This window comes from Ammospiza nelsoni, chromosome 1 (genome assembly GCF_027579445.1).
Source record: "Ammospiza nelsoni isolate bAmmNel1 chromosome 1, bAmmNel1.pri, whole genome shotgun sequence".
Taxonomy (NCBI): domain Eukaryota; kingdom Metazoa; phylum Chordata; class Aves; order Passeriformes; family Passerellidae; genus Ammospiza; species Ammospiza nelsoni.
Genome location: NC_080633.1, coordinates 56,941,520 through 56,966,643, shown reverse-complemented (window position 1 = coordinate 56,966,643; position 25,124 = coordinate 56,941,520). Strand labels below are relative to the sequence as shown.

General features: G+C 40.8%; 1 protein-coding gene across 1 annotated transcript; it reads left to right on the top strand.

Moving 5' to 3' along the window:
• Positions 1-355: 355 nt before the first annotated feature.
• IGFBP3 (insulin like growth factor binding protein 3) lies at positions 356-17,846 on the top strand. Its single transcript, XM_059475952.1, has 4 exons — positions 356-1,333; positions 5,304-5,530; positions 8,080-8,199; positions 14,404-17,846. Exons 1-4 carry the CDS (start codon positions 949-951, stop codon positions 14,527-14,529), a joined length of 858 nt encoding a protein of 285 aa, XP_059331935.1. The 5' UTR covers positions 356-948; the 3' UTR covers positions 14,530-17,846.
• The last annotated feature ends 7,278 nt before the right edge of the window (positions 17,847-25,124 follow it).

Below are 25,124 nucleotides of genomic sequence, written 5' to 3'. Positions count from 1 at the left end.
TCGCCTCTCTCGGTGCCAAGGAAACACACACGGTCACAGGGAAGCGCTCACGCACAGAGAAACCACTTTTTCTTGAAACTAGAGACACACGACGTGGTGCTCTCGCCAGAGGCCTACCCCTCACGGCTGATTTCTAAGAAGTGCCCGTAAACCCCCGGCAGCGCGGCGTCCCCCGTCTACTCCCCCCGCACTGCACCGCCCTCACAAGCCCTGCGTGACCGAACCCCGGATCCGCCGAGGGCCGGCTCTTCCTGCCGCGCCGCGCGTTATTCATGGCGCGGGGCGGGCCGGCGGCCGCGGCGCTATATAGAGCGTACGGGCGGCACGGGGGACAGCTGGGTGCGGAGTCGCGGGGAGTAGAGCAAAGCAGCGCGGCTGGCAAGGCAGCACGGGGAATAAATCGAAGGGAACCTCGGTTTTTCTTTCCCCCACCTCTATTTTTCCCTTCTCGGTACTATCTCCTTTTCCGAAATGTTTTTGGACTAAATTCTAAATTTTCTTCTGACCGTCTGGGCTCAGCTTTTTTTTTTTTTTTTTTTTTAATTTAACTTTTGCAAAGGTTTTTTTTTTCCTTTTTTTTTTTCTGAGTGCTGTGTGTGGCAAAAAAAGAGAAAAGTTACTGTCGAGCCGAGTAATTCAAGCGCTCTGCAGGGAGGAGGGGGGAGAAGAGAAAGAAAAAGTTGCTTTTGTTGCTAGAGAGCTTTTGCTGCCTTGATGTGACTACGGGCAAGCGACTGCAGAGCGGGCCGGCGTGCGAGTGCCGGCAGCGCGGCTCCCTGCCTCCTCACGCGGGCAGGCTTGCGAGCGCTCGGCGGCTCCGCTCGCCTCGGAGGCAGTTCAGGCTCTCCGCTCCCTCGGCCCGCAGCGGCGTGTGATCGCCCGCGCGAGATTCTGCCCGTCCTGGGCCCGCGCGGGGGCGGCTCCCGGCGGCCCCCTCCGCCGGTTGCTATGGTGCCGCGGCCCGGCGTGCTGTGGGCAGTGGCGGCGGCGGCACTGGCGCTGCTGGTCCGGCGGGCGGCGGCGGCGCTGGCGGGGCCGGTGGTCCGCTGCGAGCCTTGCGACGCGCGGGCGCTGCAGCAGTGCAAGCCCCTGCAACCCGACTGCGCCGAACGGGTGCGGGAGCCGGGCTGCGGCTGCTGCCTCACCTGCGCCCTGCGCCCGGGGCAACCCTGCGGCATCTACACGGAACGCTGCGGCGCGGGTCTCAGCTGCCAGCCGCGGCGGGAAGAGGCGCGGCCGCTGCAGGCGCTGCTCGAGGGCCGCGGGCTCTGCACCAACGCTACGGCGGGCAGCAAACTGCGGGCCTTCCTGCTGCCGGGACCGCACGCTGCAGGTAAGGGGCTGCGGCCGGGGTGGGGAAGCGAAGGGGTGGCTTTCCTGCGCACCGCTCTCCCTCTTACCTGCTTTCTTGCTGGGATGGTTTTTTTTGTTTGTGCGTTTTTGTTTGGTTTTGTTTTTGTTTTGTGTGTGCGTGTGTGTCGTTTTCTTTTGTTTTAAGTTACAAGAGAGCAGCATGAGCGGGGAGGCGTGGGCGAGCTCGCGGCAGAGCTCCGTCTCCGGAAACGGCCCTCGCTCGCTGCCGGCCCGGGGGCGGGGGGCTCTGCCGGCAGCCACGTAGCCGAGCTTGGATCGTTTGGAAGGAACCGTGCTTTGGCCGAAGGAAAGGGCAATTTGCCTCTTATAACTTATTTATGTACATACTGGTTTTCTTCAACGCCGATGCTGAGAACTCGCTCCTCACAAAAGAGACGGAGCTGCTTTTTCTTTCTTTCTTTCTTTTTTTTAATTAAAAAAAAAAAAGAGAGAGTGGGGGAGGGATTGTATGTGGCTTCTGCGGTGCATGGGTCTGGCAGGCTACAGAGCCTGGATGGAGAGAGAGGGTGGAATCTTTGCCGTTTGTCCCCGGTGTACCTGGAAACAGAGTGAGCAAAAAAACTCTATAGAGTGTCGTCTAACTGCTGCACTGCAGCGTGGGTAAGTCAGGGAAATCTAAGCACAGAGAGCAGAAGACAAAAATCCAGAAGACAAATTTAAATATCCCTTTGGCCTGGAAAAGTGGTTATTCAGAACAAAGCGTTTGTGCACAGTGCACAGTTGTTTTTTTTTGTCTGTACTGCAAATAAATCCTTGGTCAAACGAAGATTTCTTGTACCTCTTCTATGTCTTGTAAGCGAGATGTTCACAGAATGGGTTTTGTTTGAAAAGGAAGGGATGGTTGAAAAAATTTCTGTTAGCATACATATTTTAAAACTTAAGGAAATTTGGGATTCAAATCGAGAGAGCACAGTCCCTCTATGCAAGCATTTAATTAAATTCTTTGCTAACCAACAGCGAGTATGTTAACATTTGTTTAATAGAAAACTGTGTCAAAAGGCTTTCCACTGTTGGCATTTTAAAAAAGCTGGAAGATTTTCTGCCAGGTTGTAGGGACTCTTTGACTAGCCATTCCTTAGCTGAGAAAGTGGCAACAATACTCCAGTTAACTGCCTGTTAGAACAATAGAATAGAATAATGCCTTATTATAATTATTTATGTGCTGCTTCCAAGCTGTGACAATTTGAATGAGAGTTTGGAGGTATTAACTGAGATTTTTAATCTCCTTGGAACAACTAGTAGCTTCCTTCATCATGTGAGCTTGGCTTCCTGTTCATCCTTGGAGTGACACTGGAAACAAGAATCATCTTCTCAGTACTTAGGACTTGATGGCATTTAATCTAGGGGTAGTGCTTTCAACATTGACTGTTAGAGAAAGGGGGAGACAGAATTGTACTTAGCTGAAAATCTTTCTATTTTCAGCTGAATTCTTATTTCTGTGTTCTTGGCTGAGAAAGAACTCTGATTTTGAAATTAGTAGGAGCTTTTGATTCCTTAAAAAGTGCATGGTAGGAGCCTTACAGTTCACATTCAGGGGGTGAAGCTTGCAGACCTGGTGTGCAAGAAAGAATCTATATGACACATAGTGCCCACTTCCTCATGAGGACCGCTCCACTCCCAGCTCTCAAGCCAACACTCTGTGGTATACACCCCTCTGAGAAGAATCACGTAATTTCCTTTACATGCAGCTAGGTCCTGCATCACGTACTAATCTGCTAGTCCTTCCGAGTTCACAGAAATTGCTAGAAGTTTGTATAGGGTAGAGTATATTACAATAGCATTATAACAGAAACTGTAGTAGGCCACTGACTTTCCAGTTGTTGTTGTGGACACAAGTGTTGAATAGTAGTGTGCATTTGCAACTCTTTTAATCTCTTAAAAGAGAATGGGTAACTCTCATGGCAGTTCTGTTTCTCTTATGAGGATGTAAAGCTAGCATGGCACCAAGTTTTGTGAAACTGAGTTAATAAAATATGCTTTACAGTTTAGAATGTGGCAATATGACTGTTTTAATCTGAAGTGTAAGAAGTGCTATTGAGCTATAGTGGCCTTTCTGAACTGAAATGACCAGACATGGTCATGGATACTCAATGCATGTTAAGAATATTTTCTACTTATTTTTTGGTAGAAGAGAAAAACTAATGAACTGGACTGATTGCAGAAAACCTAGATTCAGGTTTATAACATTTTAGTGGCTCATTTCTTGAAAATTTCATTTAGAATGTGGGGAAAAAATACTGCTGTTTCAGAACAAGACACTAAACCACCAAAAATATGTTCAAATACCACTGAGAGTCTGAGTTAAACCCACAAAAACCAGGAAATTTGGACTTAGTACTTAAACTTCCTTAATCCATTTGCACTGTGATTTGGATTTTCCTGGCCAATTATGTCCATTGCCAGCAGTGGCTTGTGCTAAAACCACCAGTACCAAAATGTTAACTCAGAACCCTCTTCCTCTTATGTTCCTTTTCCCTTTCCTGTGTTTTGGCAGTGCCACTGCACTCCCTATGTAGAAATATTTAGCATTAACAATCTATGTGAACATGGACTTTTAGTACTGAATTTCTCAGTTTTTGTGATTTTTTTTTTTAGTGAGTCATCAAGTATAATTTTAGTATAATTTATAATTTTACTCGATGTTCTCATTGTGCATTCCCAATAGGATTTCCTTAAAAAAAAAATAAAAAAGTGGTCAGCAGTTAAGACAGCAACTAGAATGCAGCATAAACAGATTACCTTAGAAGGTACAGGAATGCTGAACTTAGGGAGTATGTTAGAAAAATGTGCTTCTTCTGACTTGTTGTGGATGGTAGTTTGAAGAGAAGATACTTAGAAGCTCAAGATGAAAACGGGGTTTGTCCTTGGAACCCCTACAGAATGAACGATGGTTTTTGTCCATTACCTTTAAAATGTGTTTTGTACACCAAGATGTTGTTTTTTATTTTAATAGCAGAGAAAAGAAAGTGTGCTGTTCTTTTTCTTCCCCGTTCTGTGTATTGAATAAAGTAAGGAAAAACAGTCTAATTAGAACCAGGAAACTCAGCGATCTAGTGTTGTAGTATTAACTTCTTAAAAAAAAAAAAAAAAAAAAAAAAAAGAAAGAAAAATACGGCCCTGGGAGAGGCAGAGCCACGCTGCAGCCCGTGACTGCCCGAAGCCGGCCGCGTTTATCTGGAGTTGATGAAGTCAGCAGTAGCGGAGGGGAGGGATCCGCGCCGCTGGGCTTGCGGCGGGCTTCCCTCGTGCGGCGCAGGCCTGCCCCCTGCCGCCGGCGGGCGGCACTGCAGCGGCAGTCAGGGGCCCGCGCCGCCGTGGCTCCCGGGCCTGCGGCCGTGGTGCAGCTGGGCACTTTGCGAGGCCGCGCTGAGCGTGAGAATGCTTCATTTACAAAACTTGGCGCGTGGCAACAAAGGTGCTGACACATGGGGAATGCTACATAGTTCATCTTTTTTGTATATTGCTATTTTGTAAAAAGGAAAATTGAACACCTAGCCTAATCTAGTGGCTTGTTTGAGGAGAGACCTCATTGTGCTCTACAGCTTCCTTACACGAGGAGGCAGAAATGCAAGCAGTAATATCTTCTTGCTTGTGACCAGTGATAGGATCTGAGGGAATGGCATGAAGCTGTGTCAGAGGAGGTAAAGGTTAGATATTAAGAAAAGGTTCTTCAGTCAGAGGATGGATGGGCTCTGCAGGGAAGTGGTCTCACCATCAAGACTGACAGCATTCAAGAAACATTTGGACAATACTGTCAGGCACATGTTTTGATTCTTGGTGCTGTCCTTTGCAGGGTCAGGAGTTGGACTGGAGGAGCCTTGTGGGTCTTTTCCAACTCAGGATATTCTGTGATTCTATGTTTCTATGCCCTTGCAGGCACAGCTGGCAGCCAAGTAACATTGTTTCTTCTGCATTTGTTCTTTTTGAAGGAAATTTCAGTGATTCAGAAGAAGACAGGAGTACCAGCAGCATAGAAAATCAGGCCATTCCAAACTCTCACAGGGTGCCAGATTCCAAGTCACATCCACCACACATCAAAATAGATATCATCAGGAAAGTGCAAGCCAAAGATACACAACGCTATAAAGTCGAATATGATTCACAGAGTACGGATACGTTGAATTTCTCTTCTGAATCCAAACAAGAGACTGAATATGTAAGTATTTTTTGTAAATAGGAGGGCATTTGCTAGCCTGTGAATGTGTGTGTGTTGTGAATATAAAAAGATAAATAATTACACTAAATAGCTAAAGGGTGGTAATTGTTGCAGCCTTTTAGGACATTCTGGCATTTTAACTGGTAAATCTATTGACTCTGCAAATACATACACAATCATCAGACCAAGAAGATTGTGCTCAGGAAACACATAGGACTAATGTAATGCTGTTTACATCAATACGAGCATGACTTCCACTAAAGTTTCTTAGAGGCCGAAAGTTCCTGTTCTTCCCTTTAATTGTCACACATTTGTTTGAGTGGACTTGAAGTGCCATCATTAATCTTGGTTGCAAACTGTGTAATTGAATTGCAATAATGGAGAAAAGATGTTTCACATTGAGTGTAGTGGCACTGTGTTCATACATTGCCTGGTGCAAATCAAGGGAGATAAACTTAGGCTGAGATCAGGATTAAGGTCTTGACTAGTCAGTCACTATATGATATGCTGAGCATCACCTCCACTTGCAGTTGCTGTAGGTGCTACTGCCTAAATCCAAAGTCTTGTGGTCGCATGAGCTGCCATTGCATCCTACTGACTGTGTCCAGTGAATTTTCAGGGCAGTCAGAGTGTGGTTAATCTGAGGGCAAGAATAATTCTCTTCCTGGACATCCAGCTGGTAATCTGTGCCTTAGGTCAGATGGCTTGAAAAACACATCTGGACATGCTTCCACATTTTATCAAAACATGCATGGTAAAAGCAGATGTGGCTTCTCATCTTCAAAAGAAGGTTTGAAACTTGTATGAGGTGAAAACCTCTGCCTGAACAGAGTGTGGCTTCTAAGAGTAGCTTAATTTTTAGTTTGTCACTCATGTCCAGCCATCTAGTTATATTGCTTCAGTAGCTGCCTTCCAGTGTGTCTTCCTCCCGAAAATGTGAAGTAAAAGTCCCATCACTAAAAGAATGAAGATTGGTCGCTTGAGGAAATAGATTCTTAACTAGGATGAGTAGTGATAGTTGGGTCCATGAGCAAAGGTATACCAGTTCACCAAGGCTGCTGGTGTCTTTAAGAACCTGAAATAAGTCCATCACGGACAGGTCCCTTTGTCAGCAAATGCTCTTCTACTTGTGTCTGCATGTTGCCTTTTGATACTGGTCTGGCTGACTTTGCAAGCTTACTTCAAAATAAAATTTTTTAAAATCTGTTGATCTTTTTGTAGGCCTAATTTGGGATCAATCTTTGAATATCTGTCACTTGCAGTCAGTATGTTTGACCAGTAAGAGAAGCCATTTAAAGCCCATGCTTAGAACTTATGAGACTGGTTCAGAAAGAAAAAGTGAAGGCAACAAAGAAGGTCTTTACTGGCCAAAAACCTCCATTTTAATCTCCAGTAGTACTATGGAGATTGTATGCTTTTAGACACATTAAAAGGTACTTTACATGAACAAACTATTAATACTACCACTTGAAAGTATGAATGTCATTACTTCACTAATTAAAAACAGCACCAAATGAGTCTTTGTGTCAATGTAGCAACTTTTAAATATTTTTAAACCATGAAACCGAAGAAATTTTTTCATGTCTCTGCTGGAGAAGTGGGCTGGTGGTGCAAGTCAGTGTTATGCCCATATAGGAGTGTGGCTAAGCACAGAGTTTGTAGGCTGTGACTCTTGAATCCTGATCCCACTGCTGACACTGACTGCCTTCTTAGCCTCTGGCAAAATGTGAAGCTCTCTGCTTTTGATTTTCTGACTTCAAAGTGGGGCTCGTCATGCATTATTCTCCCTACCCTGAAGGGCTGCCGTGAGATAAAATTAGTTGGTGTTTGAGACATTCTCTTAGAAGTGCTTCTGGAAGCTCTTTTTGGCTCATTGTCCTAAGAGCTAATCCTCACTACCTTGTTGTCAGCCTTTTTCAGATGAAGAAAAAGAGGAAAAAAAAAGTGATATACTTATCTAATGAGACTGCTATGTGCAGCTGGTCCTCTGTATGATTGCATCTATTTGATTCAGTTGAAATTGGGAATTGTTGTCCAAGTTGAGGTATTTTATATATACATTATGCCAAACCACTTATTTTCAATTGAATCAATTTAATTTAAGCTTTCAAATCCAGCAGAATCACAAAAAAAATTAAATGTCAATGGGGAAGGCCTATCCTGTAATGTATTTTCAGTGGCTTACTTTCTTCTTTTTCCACGTGGTACAAGGCCAGCTTTTCCAAACTTATGTTCTATGTGACTGATTTACATACCGGTTAAGCCTTCCTAAAGGTATTTGTGACTGCGATTTTAACTGCCACTATGTGCCTCAGCATAGCATAAGGCCTTTAATCTTTAGAAATCAGTTTATCTTGAATAGAGCAGAAAGTCAATTTTTTTTTAATGAATTATCTGCTTTTATTCGTATTCAGCCCTCTCTTTGTTTTAATGGATTTATTTGGATTTGTGCTTTCTTTTGCCCTTTAAAGATTTATTAACTCTTGAGTGAAAGATGGAATTTGGGAGTGAAGTTTCATTTGTGTTTTCTAAAACATGCTTGTTAACAGGGTCCATGTCGTAGAGAAATGGAAGACACATTAAACCACCTAAAGATCCTGAATGTCTTGAGTCCCAGGGGCTTTCATATTCCAAATTGTGACAAGAAGGGATTCTACAAGAAAAAGCAAGTAAGTACAGAGTTTTTAACATTTTAATAATTGCCGTTCACCTTTTCTGCATCTTTGTTGAAGTATCTTGCCAGCAAGGTGCATTATATATAATTTTGCAGAGGAACTAGCTAATTTCCAGTTTTAGGACCTGATCTGATAGTGCTGAACCTTGTCAGGTGGGGATAATATTTTTATTTTTTGTTGATCATGACAACAGATTCATTTGAGAAACTGCATACCTAATCACATATGGGTTGACTGGTGTCCTAGATACTAATGCCCTTTGGTTTAAAAAAAGCACTGCCTCTACTATAACCCACAGAGCTAATGTTGCAGTCACCATATGACTGCAATAGATCAATGCTTTGAATTGTAAATAGCTGCTTGAGGGTTCCTAGAAGACACACACTGGATCATATTACATAAAGCAACTTGAGAAATGTAACTGTCCTTTATGTGCTACACAGATCACTTCCCAAATCCAAGTCATGCTATCGTCAAAATGATACTTCTAGTAGTTACTCTGCAGCAAGGATGGCTTCTCAGCCTTTTCTGGTTCTGGGTTTGTGACCTTTCTTGACAAATGCCAACCAAAACTGTGGGTATTTATGCTTTAGTTGTGTTGGATTGAGCTACAGCAGCATTCTCCATTCAGTGCTGCCATTGAAACTCGTTCAGAACATGCAAGATGTGTCGGGTTCTTTGTTTAGTGTGCACATCCTATTTAATTTCAGTGTTTAGTTAGTGGCCTGCCTCCAAATATATATTTCTTTGTATAGTTCCAAAATTTCCTGAATTCAAAGGGATCTTTAAGACTGTGCTGGTTTGGCCTAAACTATGACAAAGATTTTTCTCAAGGACAGATTTTGTTCGTGGATCATCATGTCTTTCCCTTCAGTTTTACACAAATCAGCCTCTTTATTTCTGGTAATCAAAGGAGTGGTTGACTCTCTGTTGCTAGCTAATGCAGTTCATTGGCTGGAAGTGAAAGATCAACCTCTGACTAGGCAACCTTATTTTGGGAATTGTATCTCTCAATTTTTTTGGCTTTCAGCTTTCTTTGAAACAGTCTTTCCCTTTCTAGTATTCTGTGGAGTTCTGCAATAAGCTGTCAGTGTCAGGTGGGGCATTTATAACAGGAATGAGGCTTCCAGCCTTCCTTTTTGCCATCAGTCTAGCATTGACATTGCTTTTTGACCTTTGGTACATGCTGCTGAGCTTTTCTATGCTTCCCAGTTTTCCTGAGCAGGTGGTGGCAACTCCCAAGCAGGGGAAGATTCTTTTTGTTGCCTGAAGCTTTGAGAAGCCTGCGTCAGCCATGTTGTGCTGTGTGTAAACTAGCAGAGAGCAATGCTCTCATCTCAAGCTGCTTGTTTTCAGAAAATGCATTGGGCTTCTATGCAGAGTGAGACAAGGACTGTGCTTTGTGCTTGTGTCATAAAAGTATTTTCTTAGCTGCTTTAGAACAGCAAATAATTTGACTGTGTTCAAGGCACTCAAGTGTGCCCTTTTCCTTCTCTATGTATTATAGAAGACTGAAGACTGGTATTTACTTTGTTCAGTAGATCTTCCTTTCATCTTTCTTCAGACTCTAAGATTTTTGCTTTGTGTGCAAAAATGTGGTGGTTTGCAAGTAATCTCTGGCATTGCATGTAGTAAATTGGATCCGCAATGAGTGTGTATTAAAGTAGCTTACTTGAAAGGAGGACTGTCCTTTAAAGTACAGTCATAGTTCTATTACCAAGGCAAAAAGAAGGAAATACAAAGAGAAAAAAAAGGATAGACAGATAAAAGTCTTACCTAGTATCAGTTTCTAGAAGTTGATTTATGAGAATAATCTGTTGCTACAAAGCAAATATACACTTTTGTCCTCTGTGTATTGTCTGTGGTGCCTGGTAAAATTTCTTTAGGAAAGGTTCCTGCATTATGTGCAGTATCCCAACTGGTCAGCATACATAGAGAATGAAGGGACACTTTTCTGCCTAGCCAGCCTTGTCAAGCACTGTGCCAATTTACATAGGTCCAGTAGTTTCAATGGTAGTTTGAGGTCACTCAGGGTCTTGCAGGAGATGCTCACAAAGGGAGCTCACATGAGTAAACACTCTACATGATATTCACTTGGGTTGCTGAGTCTGCAAAAGAACCTTGATCAATCCTGGGAACAAGCCCTCAGAGATGGGACTTACAGAGGCAGCCTGCTTCTCTCACCAACAGAATACAAACCAAAAATATTAGTTGCCCTCATAGAATTAACTCATAGGGAAAAAACCATGAGTTTGAGAAGTGTGTGAGTCCTGTCCAGATCAAATTAACTGATCTGCAAGGAATTTTGACAGTTGTGTGTGGGGTTTTTCTTGAAGCATCAAAATGTAAGTCTGATATTTTAGATACTGTGAGCAGATGTCTAATCTCATTAACAGAATTCTATGCTGTTTTAGTAATTCCTTTCATGCCATTATTAGCCATGTTCACTCTGTAATTGAATTATATTCTATTGTCAAAATTCAGAATAGTAGGTTAGAAAGTAGACAGTAAATCCATTAAAAATTGATTTAAAAATGACTGCAAGCTAGGCATTTTGAATTCTAGAAACAGTTGCCAAAACCACTGTCTAGGATGAGAATGTAGTAGATTTGGGATTGTAGGAACCTGGTAAATAATGATCATGCTAGTACCATTAAAACTCATTCAGGAGGCACTCTCATATTCTGCCTTCCTGGTCATCTGGTCTTCCAGCCAAGTTGAAAGCACTTATTTTTCATGACATTTGTGGATATCTAGAAATTTACTTTTCAAGAACAACCATGAAGAATAAATTGCATCTGTGAAACACTTCTAAGAACATAAATTTATGCGTCAGGGTATGATATGAAAAATATTTCATACCTTTTGTTTATATATAAATTTTAAAATCAGACCTGTTAAAGTTTATAATTCTTTGTCTTAATCACACATGTAAGGTTGTACTATTCAATTGTGCTGCATAGGTATATTTATGCATAATTAGTTGATACAGGTACATTCCTACCCCAAGCATGGGAAAAAGGTTTTGATGAAATTAGAATTATTATATGGGGCAATTACTAGAATTGCCCCATGTTTGTATACTGGAGCCAGATACTCACCTAAATGTGAGCTGGCATTGTTCCACTGAAAACAGAGCTGGACTTGCCAGGAGCTAAAATGGCCTGAGGTACACATCAGTGTTGTCTGCAGTCTGTTCCTGAAGACCATGGTTGTAGCTCCATGGAGCCCTCTGGACTGACCAGGAATTCAGTGGGATACCATATGCTTTGCTGTGCCCCATAAATGCATCTGCAGTATTTTTTTGTGGAAGGGAGAGGAGCAGGTGGCATGGAATTGGCAGCTGCTGTTTCTATCAGAAGTAATTAGTCTCCACTGCTTGGGCAGTTTTCCAACTTTTTACATGTATAAAGTCATACAGAATAGCTGGGCAGAGCCTATAAATGTATGTGAAATACAAAATTCATAAGAGAAAATATTTAGATATATATGTTTTCCATATATCCTGTTTTCCACTTCTGTAGAGAGTATTGGCTGTTTCAGGATAAAAGCATCACTTTTTAATCACAAGTGCTTTACTATTGACAGCATGGCTGAGTAGGTAGGAAAAAACACCTGCAAAAGATAAGTTGTTTTCTCATAGAGTGTTGTTTCAGCTGTAGAATGATCTAAGGGTTTTGCTTTTCAAATGGATTATCTAGAGGAAGTAAAAAAAATAGTAGCCGGGAAGGTGTTTCTGCAAATTAACTTAATGTAGTAATTACTTCTGAAAATTGATTGTGCAACTGTTAAAAGCAATCAAAGCCTCCAACAACAACATGAGACCTTTAATCGATCATTTGTTTTGAGAGTGATGCAAGCCTAGGAATCGGTGAGAGTTGTGTAATATGCTTCATATACTTCTAAAAGGGGAGGCTATGTTACTATTATTAGCAGAAATGTAGTTTCATTGCCAGAGCACGAGCCTGGCAGCCAGAAGCCCTATGCTCTTTGGGCTTCATCTGTGTCTACTTTGTTGGGAAAACAACTCTAGAAGTGCTGGCTCAGTTTCCTTTTTGTGCAAATTAAATTGTGCAAATTATGTTATTAATTTCTCTGTGTTAAGCATGAAGAATTTAAGTCATTAAACGTTAATAATACTTAAGCTAGAGTCCAGTCACCACCAAAATTGAAGAAAAATTTCCCTTGACATCAGTGGACGTTGAACAGTCATCCATGGAAATCCTGGAGAATGCATGTAAATTCTAGTCAGGTTTTTGAGACAACAAATACAAGTTTTAGGACTTATGTTTAAAGATTTAGTAACAGATAAAAACTGAAGTGCAGGTAACCATTTTAGTTCAGTGAATTATTAATGTAGCTATTCTCTCAGTAGGTTTGAACTTCTTTACCCTCTTCTAAAACTAAGCTGGTATGTATGTTATGCTGGACCTTGTCATCCTGCTTCTGTCCATTTTCATAGGGCTAATGCGGATTTGTAGAAAAGAAGACATTGCATTATTTCTGCATTGGGCTTCTTACTCAATAATATATCAGAAGGGTGGTTTAATTTGCAGTTATGCTGAATAACATTACTTAATTTACAGTAAAATAAAATAAACAAGATAGTGGCTTGTTTGAAAAAATTTATGCCTAATGTGTGACCTGCTTCCATCTCTTTTGCAAGGTCTTAGTGAACGCTGTCTACCCTATTCCATGCTGCCACAAATTAATTGTCTCATAGGCCAGTGTGCTGGTGCAGGCTGTTCCAGAGTGTTCTGTATTCCAGAACTCTCCAGTTCAGGCTAAGATAGCACTGTCACCTGAGATACTAAACTAGACATGGAAAGGATCAGTCACTACAAGCAGCATGTGAAGCCCAACACTTGCTTCATGTTTTCTTGTGTACCTGCACATAGAAAAGGCACTTATGTGAGCCACTGCCATAGCCTCCTGAGATATTGGGCCATGCCTATGAGCCTCTGGAGAACAAGAAGTACAGGGATAATGGTGATGTTTACCAGATTGTACTAGCCTGAACTTCTGAAAACTTCAAATTCTCTGAATGTGATCTCAGAGGCAACAATTGCTCTGCCTGAATAATAGACTTGACAGTGTTGAGGAACCTAAGTAGCACCAGTCCAGCCAATCCTCCTTCATACTGACAACAGACAAAAACACAGGAAATTGAATGTGCTTGTGTCACTGCCACTTTTGTGAGTACGTCCTGAGTAAACAGCCACCTTTATTTGCATTTGAAACAAATTCTGAATCACCAGATCTCAAAACATGAGCTACCAGGAAGGCTGTGTCTTAACAGTGAGGCTGACCATTGCAGACCTAGTGAGATTCTTGATATATCTTACAAATGGGTAAAACCCTTGCAAGGTCTTAGTGGTTCATGGTAATGTAACAGTGTCCAGGGCTGCATACTGAATGCAACCTGCAGCATGTTGTCTCCTTTAGTCTTCGTTTTTTGCCATTCTTGGTTCCTTGGGAGGAGCATTACTTGCTATGTACTCAGTAGACTTTATAATGCATATTTACTGCATTACTGCTTCTAAAGAGGTTCAGTGTTATTGCCTGTGGTAGTTTCAGGTTGGTCAGCATTGCTGGTGAATTCTAGCAGTTAACTTAAAGCTAACATGCTATAGGCTACTAGATACACAAATTTTTTAATAGGAAAATACACATGTAAAGTTCTAGTCCACCTAGCAGGTTTTGTAGTAACTACACTGTAGAAGGATTATGTATCTGTTAATAAATGTCAGCTACACTTTTGAATTTCTTTCAGTAAACAAGTGCATAGCAAGTGTGTTTCTTGCTGCGATGGTTGTCTTTGACAGACCTGTGCTTTAGTGTAGAACATATCTGCTAATTTTTTTTCTAAAGATGGGTCCCAGTCACTAGCCCATACTATTGTATTGTATTCAAAGGGGCCAGCTCTGCTGCCAAATATGATAGGGAGCAATTCATAAGTCTATTTTCTAGTAGTTTTCAGTGTTCTCAGTTCTATTATATTAGATCCAGAGGGACTGATGGAGTGAGAAGGCAAGTTTTTATTGAAATGCTTCGTAGTGGTAACAAATACTCTGTTTGATTCTGTCAGATATGGTCAGGATATTGAAGTGCAGGTATCAAAGGAACAGGAATCCCTGCTGTCTAATACAAGTGGCGAAAACAAAATTCATGCTAACTGGGTCTTTTATTATGTTTCAGTGTCGCCCATCCAAAGGCCGAAAAAGAGGTTATTGCTGGTGTGTGGATAAATATGGACAGCCACTTCCTGGGTATGATGGGAAGGGAAAAGGAGATGTCCACTGCTATAACTTGGAAAGCAAATGAGGACTGGGTGCCAGCTCTTCTAGCATCTGTGCATGGCCACTGGACCTCACAGAGACCTTGGAGGGGCTGGGCAAACACTGTGGGACTGCACTGTCTGTGGAGTAACAAGCTGTGCTTCCTGCAGCAGATGGGGAGTTGCAGCCTCTGTGGATGCTGCTGCAGCTGCACCCTGTCACCGACACACATCGAGCTTCCTATGAACAGGAGCTCGGAATTCCCATGTAAACCTGCACTATTGATACCCAGAGAGAGAGAAAAAAAAAGGCACTTCAGAATGGAATCAGGGAGTCTCCACTGACTTTTTAAAGAATGGCCTGTGACCAATCTGATCCCAAAAGATACTGCTTTTTTTTATTTTAAAGAATTTATAGATGTTAAGCTTGTAAAAGTATTAAAAAGAAAAACTAAGCCAAAAAACCCACAAGGATTTAAAGGTAAAGCTTTCTTTACAGGTCTGATGGGAAACTTATCTTCACGGGTAAAAAGTTTTATAAAAATCTCAAAGAACTTTTTAAAGAAATGTATTTCTGAGATAAAGACATGGCTATTTTTTCTGTAAAATATATTATGAATATTCTGTTAGTCTGTATTAATATAATTGTTTTTTAATAAACTTTATTTAAATGTAACATGTGAATACCAAATATTACACAGTAATTCTAGTGTATACATCTGTATGCACAGAGAGAGTAAGGTTATGGAATGATTTATAAATACATTTAAGTCTCTATGCATACACACTGATCTGTTCTAGGTAAGAGAAATGAATTTTTGGAGCAAAGGAAGTGTTTCCAGAAGGGATTGAGTTTTATTATTTGATATAACTACAAATGCCAAGATAATATTTTTTTAAATTATTTTATTGATAATTCTAATGTACCCATCACTGACTTATGCCACTGGAAAGGATAACAGTCGCACTGAAGCTCTTGGTAAAGCTTTCTTTTGTCTGTGCGTTGCTTCAGTTTGTGCAACAGGGCTTACATTTCCTTCATTTACTGCTCACAGAATATTCATGGACAAAAAATTGCCATTAGAGTACTACTCTTTGTATTTGCTTATTTATTTTGAAAAGGTGTATCTATTCTCTGTTGTCTTGGTACATTCTACCAAAGCACTTACTCTGTATGAGGAACTCCTGTTGAAAACAATGTCAACAAGATGGGGGGATTGTGGACCCTGGGTGTTGAGACCCACACATTTCATTTATGCGCCACAAATTTGCTTTGACTATGGTAGAAATCATTTGCCTGCATCTAAGCATAGAAAAAGAACCATTGGGTTTAAATAGTTAAATTCACTGTCTGTCATGGTGTTATGTCTTTTTAATTGGAAGAGAAGTGATTTGGTTTTGTTGTGGTATGTGATGCTTTCACATAAGGAAGGCTTTGGCAACTTTTTTTTGTGTTGAGGCTGATTGTTTTATGTACTTTGTGAAAAATTCTGTATGACAATGAAATCTGGAGAAGGAAAGGTGGCCTGTGAAATGTATAATCTCTCTGGAAAATAATGCCATATTTTGTATATGTATTTATTTGTATATTTTATATAAATATTTTATATATTTATATAAATATATATTCTTTTATGTGTCACTATAAATGTTTAATGTCACTGTAGAAAAAAGAAGCCATCAACGCTGTAATTCCTTGTCAGATTGGGAACTCCATGAAGACTATGGACATTGGGTTTCACCTGCTGGGGCTAGGCGTTGTGTGGATGGAGGAGAGGCTGTGGTGCTGAGGAGCCCATTCCTCTCCTACTGCCTGAAGTACAGCCATGCATGTTCCTGCCAACAAAGGCAAATGTCTAGCAACTCTGACATGGAAGGATTTGGACATGCAACTTGCCAGGATTGCATCCCATCACTATAACTCAGATGTCTAAAGCCTTACCCTGAAATGTATTAGCTGAACAGCACTATGAGTGTTCTCCACATCTTTCCAATTCCTGTCTGATGAAATTAGTTCATATGATCATTAAAACTGAAATTTTATAATCTCATGGTAAGAAATAAATTGTATGTGAAGTGATGCTTACTCCAGGCTAATACAGGTTTCCTGACACAAGGTTACAGAAAGCTTTGTGAGGTGAAGATTTATTGCAGTATTTTTATTACTAAAGCACATCTAATGCCTGCAAAGATTTACAATTAAGGCAAAATAATAAATGCTGGGCTTTTTTTTTTCAGAGTTGTAAACCAGTTCTTATCAAATAATTTCACAGAGAGAAGAAAGTTGTATGATTACACCAATATTTGGGTATATAATCATAGATAAGAAAATAAGGTATTGATTCATTGAAGTGACTTATTTTGCCTCTATTTTTTTTTTAATAACTATCTGGTGAGCCTTCTGAAAATAAAAATCAGTTTCTTGTCAAAAGTGATAGACATGTTTTGCAAGGCATCTGTCTATCACTTAGATCACATACTTACATTTTGCAAGTATGTAAGGTGTTTTAACAGCCTGTGACAGGCTTTATGATTTGGGTATTTGGTCAAGTATTTCAATTTTTTATTTTTTATCCTACAATTAAAAACAAATAGATATAGAAGACAAATAAATATAGAAGAAACTGGCTAATAAAGATCATTAAATCATATATTATGACAAAACCCCAAACAAACTCCATCTCAAGGAGCTAAATCTGATTTAATTGTGCAATTTGTCACATGAATATTTAAGAAGGGGCATTCAGCTCCTTTATTAGTACTAACAGTCTTTAGTTATGTAACAAAGAAAACATACAGCCATAAGGGGAAAGAAAAAAGATGTGTATAAATCAGTTTTATTTTGCTCCCAACAAATATCTTTAAAAGAGAAATTGTGTTTTAAAATAGCCCCAAAAATAAAGTCTCACCTGTCATTTAAGGCTGCAGCCTTTTCAGAAGTTGCCTTTTAAATATTTTTTACAAGAACAGTTGCTTGCATTAGGATTGGATACTTGCCATTGTCAATCTGATGTGCCTGTTTAAAAGAGATAACTTTTTTAAAATTAAAGAATCAGTGGTGCCTTTTTCCTTTTTTCTTTTTTTGGCATTCCTATTGCTGTGAAGACAAAGGTCCAATTCAATAGACAAGAGTACTTGTCATTCAAAGATTTTTCTCAGGGCTAAGGGCTGCAATTCAAGCAATTTGTGGTCCACACCCAAGCAGCAGAATGTGGGCAGCACATAGAAAATGTATGGGTCAGTATCAGTTCAGAGGAAGACGAGTTACCTCCAGGTATAGGTTAGAAATGATTCCTGCTAAGAGCTGCAGTAAGTGGAGAACTTTGGATTTGGTGACAGAAATTAAACCAATGCATTAGAAAAATCCCTTATGTCTTTGTGTCTTCGCTGTCTTCAGCTTCAATATTTTATTAAATGGAAGTCAGCTTTTTTTCTCGTTTTTATAAGCTCTTTCAAAAGACTAAGGTGGTCTGTGTTAATATTAAGAAGCCTCAGGAAAAAAAAAAAATTAACTTATTATTTGCACCTCAAATATTTGCATGGAAAGGCATTATAAAAGATCAAAATATGTATTGTGAAACTTGCTGATTTTTCCTTGAGCATGTTTTGTCTCTGGGTAGTACATGGGTACCATATGGAGCCCAGATGAATATTATAAGTACTTATTTTAGCATGTGTGATACATAGCTGCATAAATCCCTATAATTGACCAGAATACAAGTTAAAGCTGCCTGCAGACAGCTTTATTATCTTACAAACTCTGAGAAAGTTCCCTTTTTTAATACATCTACTGTGCTATATTTTTTGGAGCCCAGAATATCCTTTTCCACCTCTTTGACATGCCTGCCTTTCAGGGCGTAGTGTTAGCTATTTGCACGAGGGAAGGAGGCTTCATTGAATACCAAAACCATGGAATTAATTAATTTTTAGTACAGTCTGAACTTTTTTTGACTAAATTCCATAGAAACCCTACACAGCATAATTCCTTACTGAACTGAGCCCTAAATTTAAGTAGTGGTTTTTCAAAGTATTTGGGAAATCATCTTTGTATATCTCTAGTCACTCTAAAACTGTGTAAGCAAGGATGACTCCACAGAGATTTCACATATTAAGAATAGGAATTTTATTTAAAGTGAGAAAAGTACTGAGCAATTTTCATGGAGGTGAAAGCATATTAGTATCCAAAATGAAATATTTGTATATGTAGCTGTTTTCTCTGTGGTCCTGCTGTGCCTTTAGAAATCCCTGAATTCTATTAATTTCTACCAGAAGAATATGCTCATTACAAAGGACTCCTTTTTCTTTCCCAACTCCCACTTCTTTCATTTTTTTCTGAGAGATCCAAAAATAAGATCCAAAAAGGATATCAGAGTATTTCAAGGACAAGACTTCTGTGATCAGTATCATTAATGGCTTCATCTGCAAGCATGCAAAATAGGTTCAAGGCCTTTAGAAGAGAAGTCGTTTGGTATGTCCAGTGGACCTGGGTATCTTGGAGTCTCCATCCTTGGAGATACTCAAAAGCCATCTGGACACAGTGCCAGGCAACCATTCCCTGGTGGTCCTGCTTGAGCAGGGAGGGGTGCACCAGGTCCTTTTCAGAGATCTCTTCCAACCACAAACATCCTTTCAGCCTATGGGCCTGTGAGCCTAACAGTAGAAGTTTGGTGTCCCAAATTCCAGAATGTGAAATTTTCTACATTATGCAATGTATTGATTGGGAAGATGTTACAACATTTTTTGCCCAAAAGAAAAATTTCTGGTAAAATGGCAAGTAGTGCAGCACAAAGTAGTACAAATTTATTGTTCATCAGAGTAAGCTTTAGTCTTAAAACTCTGCCTTTTATTTACTTCTTCCAGTTCAGATTTTGCAGAAGTAGAAGCATATATACCAGCCTTAGAGAAAATCCCATTGAAAAAAAACCTTTCTTTTTGCTTTTACCCTGTAAATATGTTAAAAAATGCAAATTACTTCAAGGCAGAATGTTGCTGCTGAAAAAAATATGGAGACCAGGTATTAGCAAAAGCAGAGGGTTATGCTGCAAATCTCAGTTTATCTTTGCAGAATTCATGTCCTGCTGCTGTATGCATTCTGGCTTTCTACTTCTGCTGACCTATCCAAATTCCTTAAGAGCCTTTCTCTGTCAAGGCTAATTCTACCCCACTGCTCTTCTCATGAGTGGGGATGGAACAAAAGGTAGCAAAATTATCTCTGCAGAACAAAGCTGAGGTTTCATGCAGAAAAATTGCCTAATCTGAAAAATTCTAGAGAAAATGTCACTGAGAAGGACCGCTTCCCATAGCCATTTGTGGTAATACCTTCCAACCTTGCTTACAAGTGCCAGGTTGAGAGTGCATTTCCCTCTCTCCTTGCAACTGGAGAGCGGAGGCTATTTTTGCCTGCTTATGCCATATCGAGAATATTCAAGGTGAAACTTGTTTCCTATGTCTGCTATGTATCATGTAAATTGCACTCAGTAAGGCCTAACTAAGCTTCTACAATTGATTATTGTTTTATCACAGGGGTGCTGCACGCAACCCTCTGCCTTCAGATGCTGCCATACATTTCTACAGCTGCTATTACCAAACTACCAGTAAATTGTTGCTGATCTCCTTTTTCTGTTCCCTTGCTGGGGCTAAATGGTAATACTTTAGCTGCCAACGCAGCAATAAACAGAAACTGCGGGCAAAGAAAAAATATAAAAGATGATGACTATTATATCCACCATTTGCTCTAGGCCTCCACAGACATCTCACACTAAGATGCTATTCCAAAGAACCTCAGCATTTCCACATCAGCTTGGTGCATTCACCACAAAGCACTCAGTGAGATAGAGAAAAAATCACCTGTCACCATTTGCATGATTACGCAATTAAAAGCTTCAGTATAGGCGCAATACTGCTGCTTTTTGTTAGCTTATGTCTACGTTGGAGGAGACTGAGAGCAAGAGGACGACTGCCTATGCTGTACTCAGCTTAGCAGAACTGTAGCACAAAGGCTCTGCTAGAAGAGCTGTTGATCAGGCCCTCCCCCTGATGGAAAACGTGGCTAGGAAGGAAGCAGCAAGGAGTCAAGCACAGCCCCTGCCTTCCCTTGTGTACCCTTGTCTCTGCTGGGCTGCCCATGCTGCCACTCAGACTTGATAATCCAAGAAGGTGTCTGAAGAGATGAGCAGAAACTTTTTCAAAATAAAACAGCCATGATCTGGAATGGACTAAATTTTATATTTAACCTTACTGCAACATCCAAGAGCACCCTTGTTCCCACATCTTCCTCATGGGATGCTATCCCTCTCCCTGTGCCCTCACAGTAGTTTCCTTGCATGAACTTTGCTCTATGGGGGCAATCATAAATCCAGGGAGGAGAAAAGGAGGGAGAGATGTTTGTTGGCAGAGCTATCCTCGGAACTATTTCGCAAGTGCTGGTATGTTTGGGCTCCTGCTCCACTGCTGGTTTTATGGTACTAACTGGTAATATGGAATGAAGTGGCTGTATTCCTAAGAGATCCTCTCCTTCTTTGTTCCCTCCCACCTTTAAGCCAAAAATGGCTAGGTAATGTAGGGTGTAAGAGAAGCCTTCCACTCCCACCAACTCTGCTACTGTTACTCAATATATACCACCTCTCTGAACCTCGGAGTCAAACACAATTAGGTATTTGCTAAGATGTTCATACTCTACTTTCCTGTGCAGTCTGGATATCTGCCCAGTTCTTAATGCAATGTACAACAATTGGTCCATAAATGCGAAATGTGTTGGTAAACAGAAAACATGAGACCTGTCTTCAGTGCAGCCTGGGGAGACTGTTTAGGCTAGTGGTTTATCAGTGGAATGACAGCTGAGAAAAAGTAGACCAACTTCAAAAGTGTTGTCTAAAGATACATATAGAACTTGACCACTCAGTTTGCAGCATGATGAGAGACTCTAGCTTGGAGTGAGTAGTTTTTTTTTAAGAGCATTTTTTCTTTATTATTTTATTTTTAGTGTAGTAATATTATTATTATTATTGTTGTTGTTATTATTATTATTACTATTATTAATTATTATAATGGGTTGAGCAAGGGCTAAACATCAGTGTTGTTCTGCAATAGCAAAGCAATGATGTGTGTAGAAACATAATTCTGAAAATCAGTGCTGCTAAACTGCTGGTAAAGAACACGCATCTTTATTTCTGACTTTGCAGAAAAAAACCTGCTCTGTTTTAGCATTTTTTTAGGATTCCCTTTTAATAACTAGTGCTATGGGAGCTGAATGCTTTCCAGAAAGGCAGTAAATCCTATGACAAGTCTCTGCCATGTGCCATTCCTTTCCATCCCACTTTTCTTCTCCCTGAGGAAAGAAAGCTATATATGATGCATTTTTCATTTACCTTTTAATTTTTTTCTGTGTTTAAGACTAACATTAGCAAGTACAAGATCAAAGGAATATGTTTGTTTGTAAAGTAAAAGGCTAAATTTTCATGTGCTTAATATCTTAAAATGCATTTTGGACTGGGTCTGCAGGAAGTTGTTCCCTAAGTCCTTCTTTTCCAAAGCATGTGTTCTTGTGGTAGAGAAGTGACAGAGAGGCTGATGATCTATCAGTGTTAGGGTTGCCTACCCTTCACCACCATTTCTCTACTCCTTTCTCTCCCCTCACTTTCTGCCAACTCTAGGTGATACAAATGTGTCTCTGCTGTACACCAAAGCAATGAGCAGAACTGACTCCGAATAAGCAGAGGCCAATACCAGGAGATTTTTGGTTGTCTTTGGACAGCTTTAGGGGAAACAATGGGTATAAAATGATGTACAGAAGGCAGTGACCTCATTTCTGTGCTATGAACATTTTGCAGCTGGCAGTAGGCCATGGGCAGGAGGAGGCATGGCTGGAAAAAACCCTGCTGCAGCAAACCTGATGGTTTTGTCAAGAAGAAACGCAAACTGGGTAGGTAGGGTTCTCAGATGACATGAACCAAACATCACAGATGCTCATCTATGACCTTCCCACCAGCTAATTTCTTTTTAGGTAGAGTAGGAGAAATGCAAGTGAATATGAAATAACAAGGATCAGTACATCTTCTTTACACATCCAGCTACGCACTCGAGCTGGGTGAATATCCTGTGGCACCTTCCTTGTTTGCCCACTCATTCCCACCAGCCTTGACTTGCCAGCACAGGAGGAACCATTGCAGCAGGCACACACTGAAGCCAGCACTGCCAGCTGACACATGGAAAAGAAAAAGGAGAGGAGAGGAGAGGAGAGGAGAGGAGAGGAGAGGAGAGGAGAGGAGAGGAGAGGAGAGGAGAGGAGAGGAGAGGAGAGGAGAGGAGAGGAGAGGAGAGGAGAGGAGAGGAGAGGAGAGGAGAGGAGAGGAGAGGAGAGGAGAGGAGAGGAGAGGAGAGGAGAGGAGAGGAGAGGAGAGGAGAGAAAAGAGAAGAGAAGAGAAGAGAAGAGAAGAGAAGAGAAGAGAAGAGAAGAGAAGAGAAGAGAAGAGAAGAGAAGAGAAGAGAAGAGAAGAGAAGAGAAGAGAAGAGAAGAGAAGAGAGAACTCCAACAAAACAAAACCAAAACCAAACAAACAAGCAACCACTAAAACAACAAAACCAAAGTGCTCCACAAACAGAAAAAATAAAACAGAGAAAAACTGAAGACCTTTGATTTTTCACCCTGATGTTTGAGGCTGATCATAAAAATTAGGAAAAAGCAAGGTGTGTGTCATCTATGGTGTAAATGGAGTCTAAGCTCCCAGCAGAATTTTTATAGGGAAGATAAAATTTGCCTGCTTTGTCTCCTTGTATTAGTCCTAATCCCAGTATATGGAAGAGTCTGGTTCTAGTCCAACAGCTCTACTCAGCAGCTGAGCCCATGTCTGTCTTGGTGAGTCCTGGCGAGATGTCATAGGAGGCCAGATTGCAGATAAGGAGGCATTCCTCCCCTGGCATTTTCAGTGGGAAGTAAGGGGCTAAACACTATTAAGAAATTGGCCTATCATTCCTGAATGTTGTACAAAGTGACTTCTGCTTCTGGTACTTAACAATCAGAGGAAAGAGTATCTCCTAAACCCCTGTCCCCACTGTAAACTCCAATTTCTTATAGCTAGGATGGGAACTTTCCACCCTGCAATACGTCTGAAGTAGTTGTCCACTGGATTGCTATTCTGCAAATAGACTATTACTACATAAACTTTTAATGTTTCCCCTATATGTATAATAATCCCAACAAAAAGAATCAATTTCTGCTCTTTAGAGATAAACCTTTACACAAGGTCTGTGGTAAGAGCAGTCAGAGTACTTTTAAGAGTGTGCTGTAACTGTGACACTATGATTTCCCCTCCTTTCTTCACCATTTTCACTTGGCAATGCCATTACAATTGTTCCATGCTGAGTACACTCCCTGAAAAGAACTCCAAAACTTGCTACTTCTTCGTTATTTTGATACAGAGACTGCCAAGCATTTGGACATAGTGAATGTGGTGCAGTGGTGTAACACAGTTTTAGCCAGGTTTCACAGCAGCTCATCACAGGGCTGTTAGACATTAGTTAGTTACAATACCAATACCATCGACTGCTTTTTTGCAGTGCTTTCCTTGGGAAGATCTCAAAAGACTTCACAAAGGAGGTCAGTACTATATCCACACTTTTACACCTAGAGCGGTTTAATAGACCCTTATTGGATTGGCAGACACTGTCATGCAGATACAACACAGTCAGCAAGTGCAATGTCTGAAGCCACAGAAACGTGACAGGGAGAGCAGAGATCACGCTTTCACTTTGCAGTTTCAACAAGCAGCTTCCCTCTCCCATTTAAAACTCAGTTTGTGCCAACAAATGGCAGGAGAATTTTAGGCTTTCACTTCTGCCAGACTCTTAGAAAATGTTATCGCTATCCTCCCCAGCTGTTTTCATAGGAAGGGCTGGTGCATACTGTTTTCACCTGTGTGACTTGCTTAGTCCCACACCCATTTCGCCATGGACAAAATCAACTTGAAGCCAGAATGGAAGTCACTTGCATTCTCTTGTTTTCTGCAATCACTAAGTCAAAGGAACATGTAGGGGAGGAAAATGGACTCTACCCCAAGCCAGGAGCATCCTCTTCTCTGCTTTCAGAAAAAAGTGTGAGGCTGTTTTTTTCCCAGCCTCCTTTTTATAACTTCTGATTTATGTGCAGGAAATGGCTCTTTCTAGTCTTGATGTTATCTTGTAAATGTAGTAATACTGCTGCCTTGGGCATTTGAGTGGAGAAAGGCATTCAAATTTCCTCTCTAGAAAATCTTTTAATAACTTCCCTTGGAGGCAGCTGTTTTGCCCAAGACAGAGGCTTGCATGGCACAGCTGGGACTGGAGAGGAAAGGACTAGGGCAATGGGGCAGGGAGACCAAAAGAAGGAAACTCATTGAATGTAAAAGGAGCATGGCATGCAAGAGGCAGATTTGCAAGACTTTTGCCTGTTTTCCTGCTGAGGTCAGACTGTTGAAGGGAAACAAGCAGAAAACAAGAGACAAGGGCAGAGCAGAAGACTTTTAATAGCTCAAGCTCATTTTAAATAATATTGTCAACATTGTGAACGACTTACATTGTCAAAGGTGGTGCAGAATATCATATTGTGTTTTGCCATTTATCCAGTGCATATGTTTAAAAAATATACAAATACTGTCCCATCAGGAGC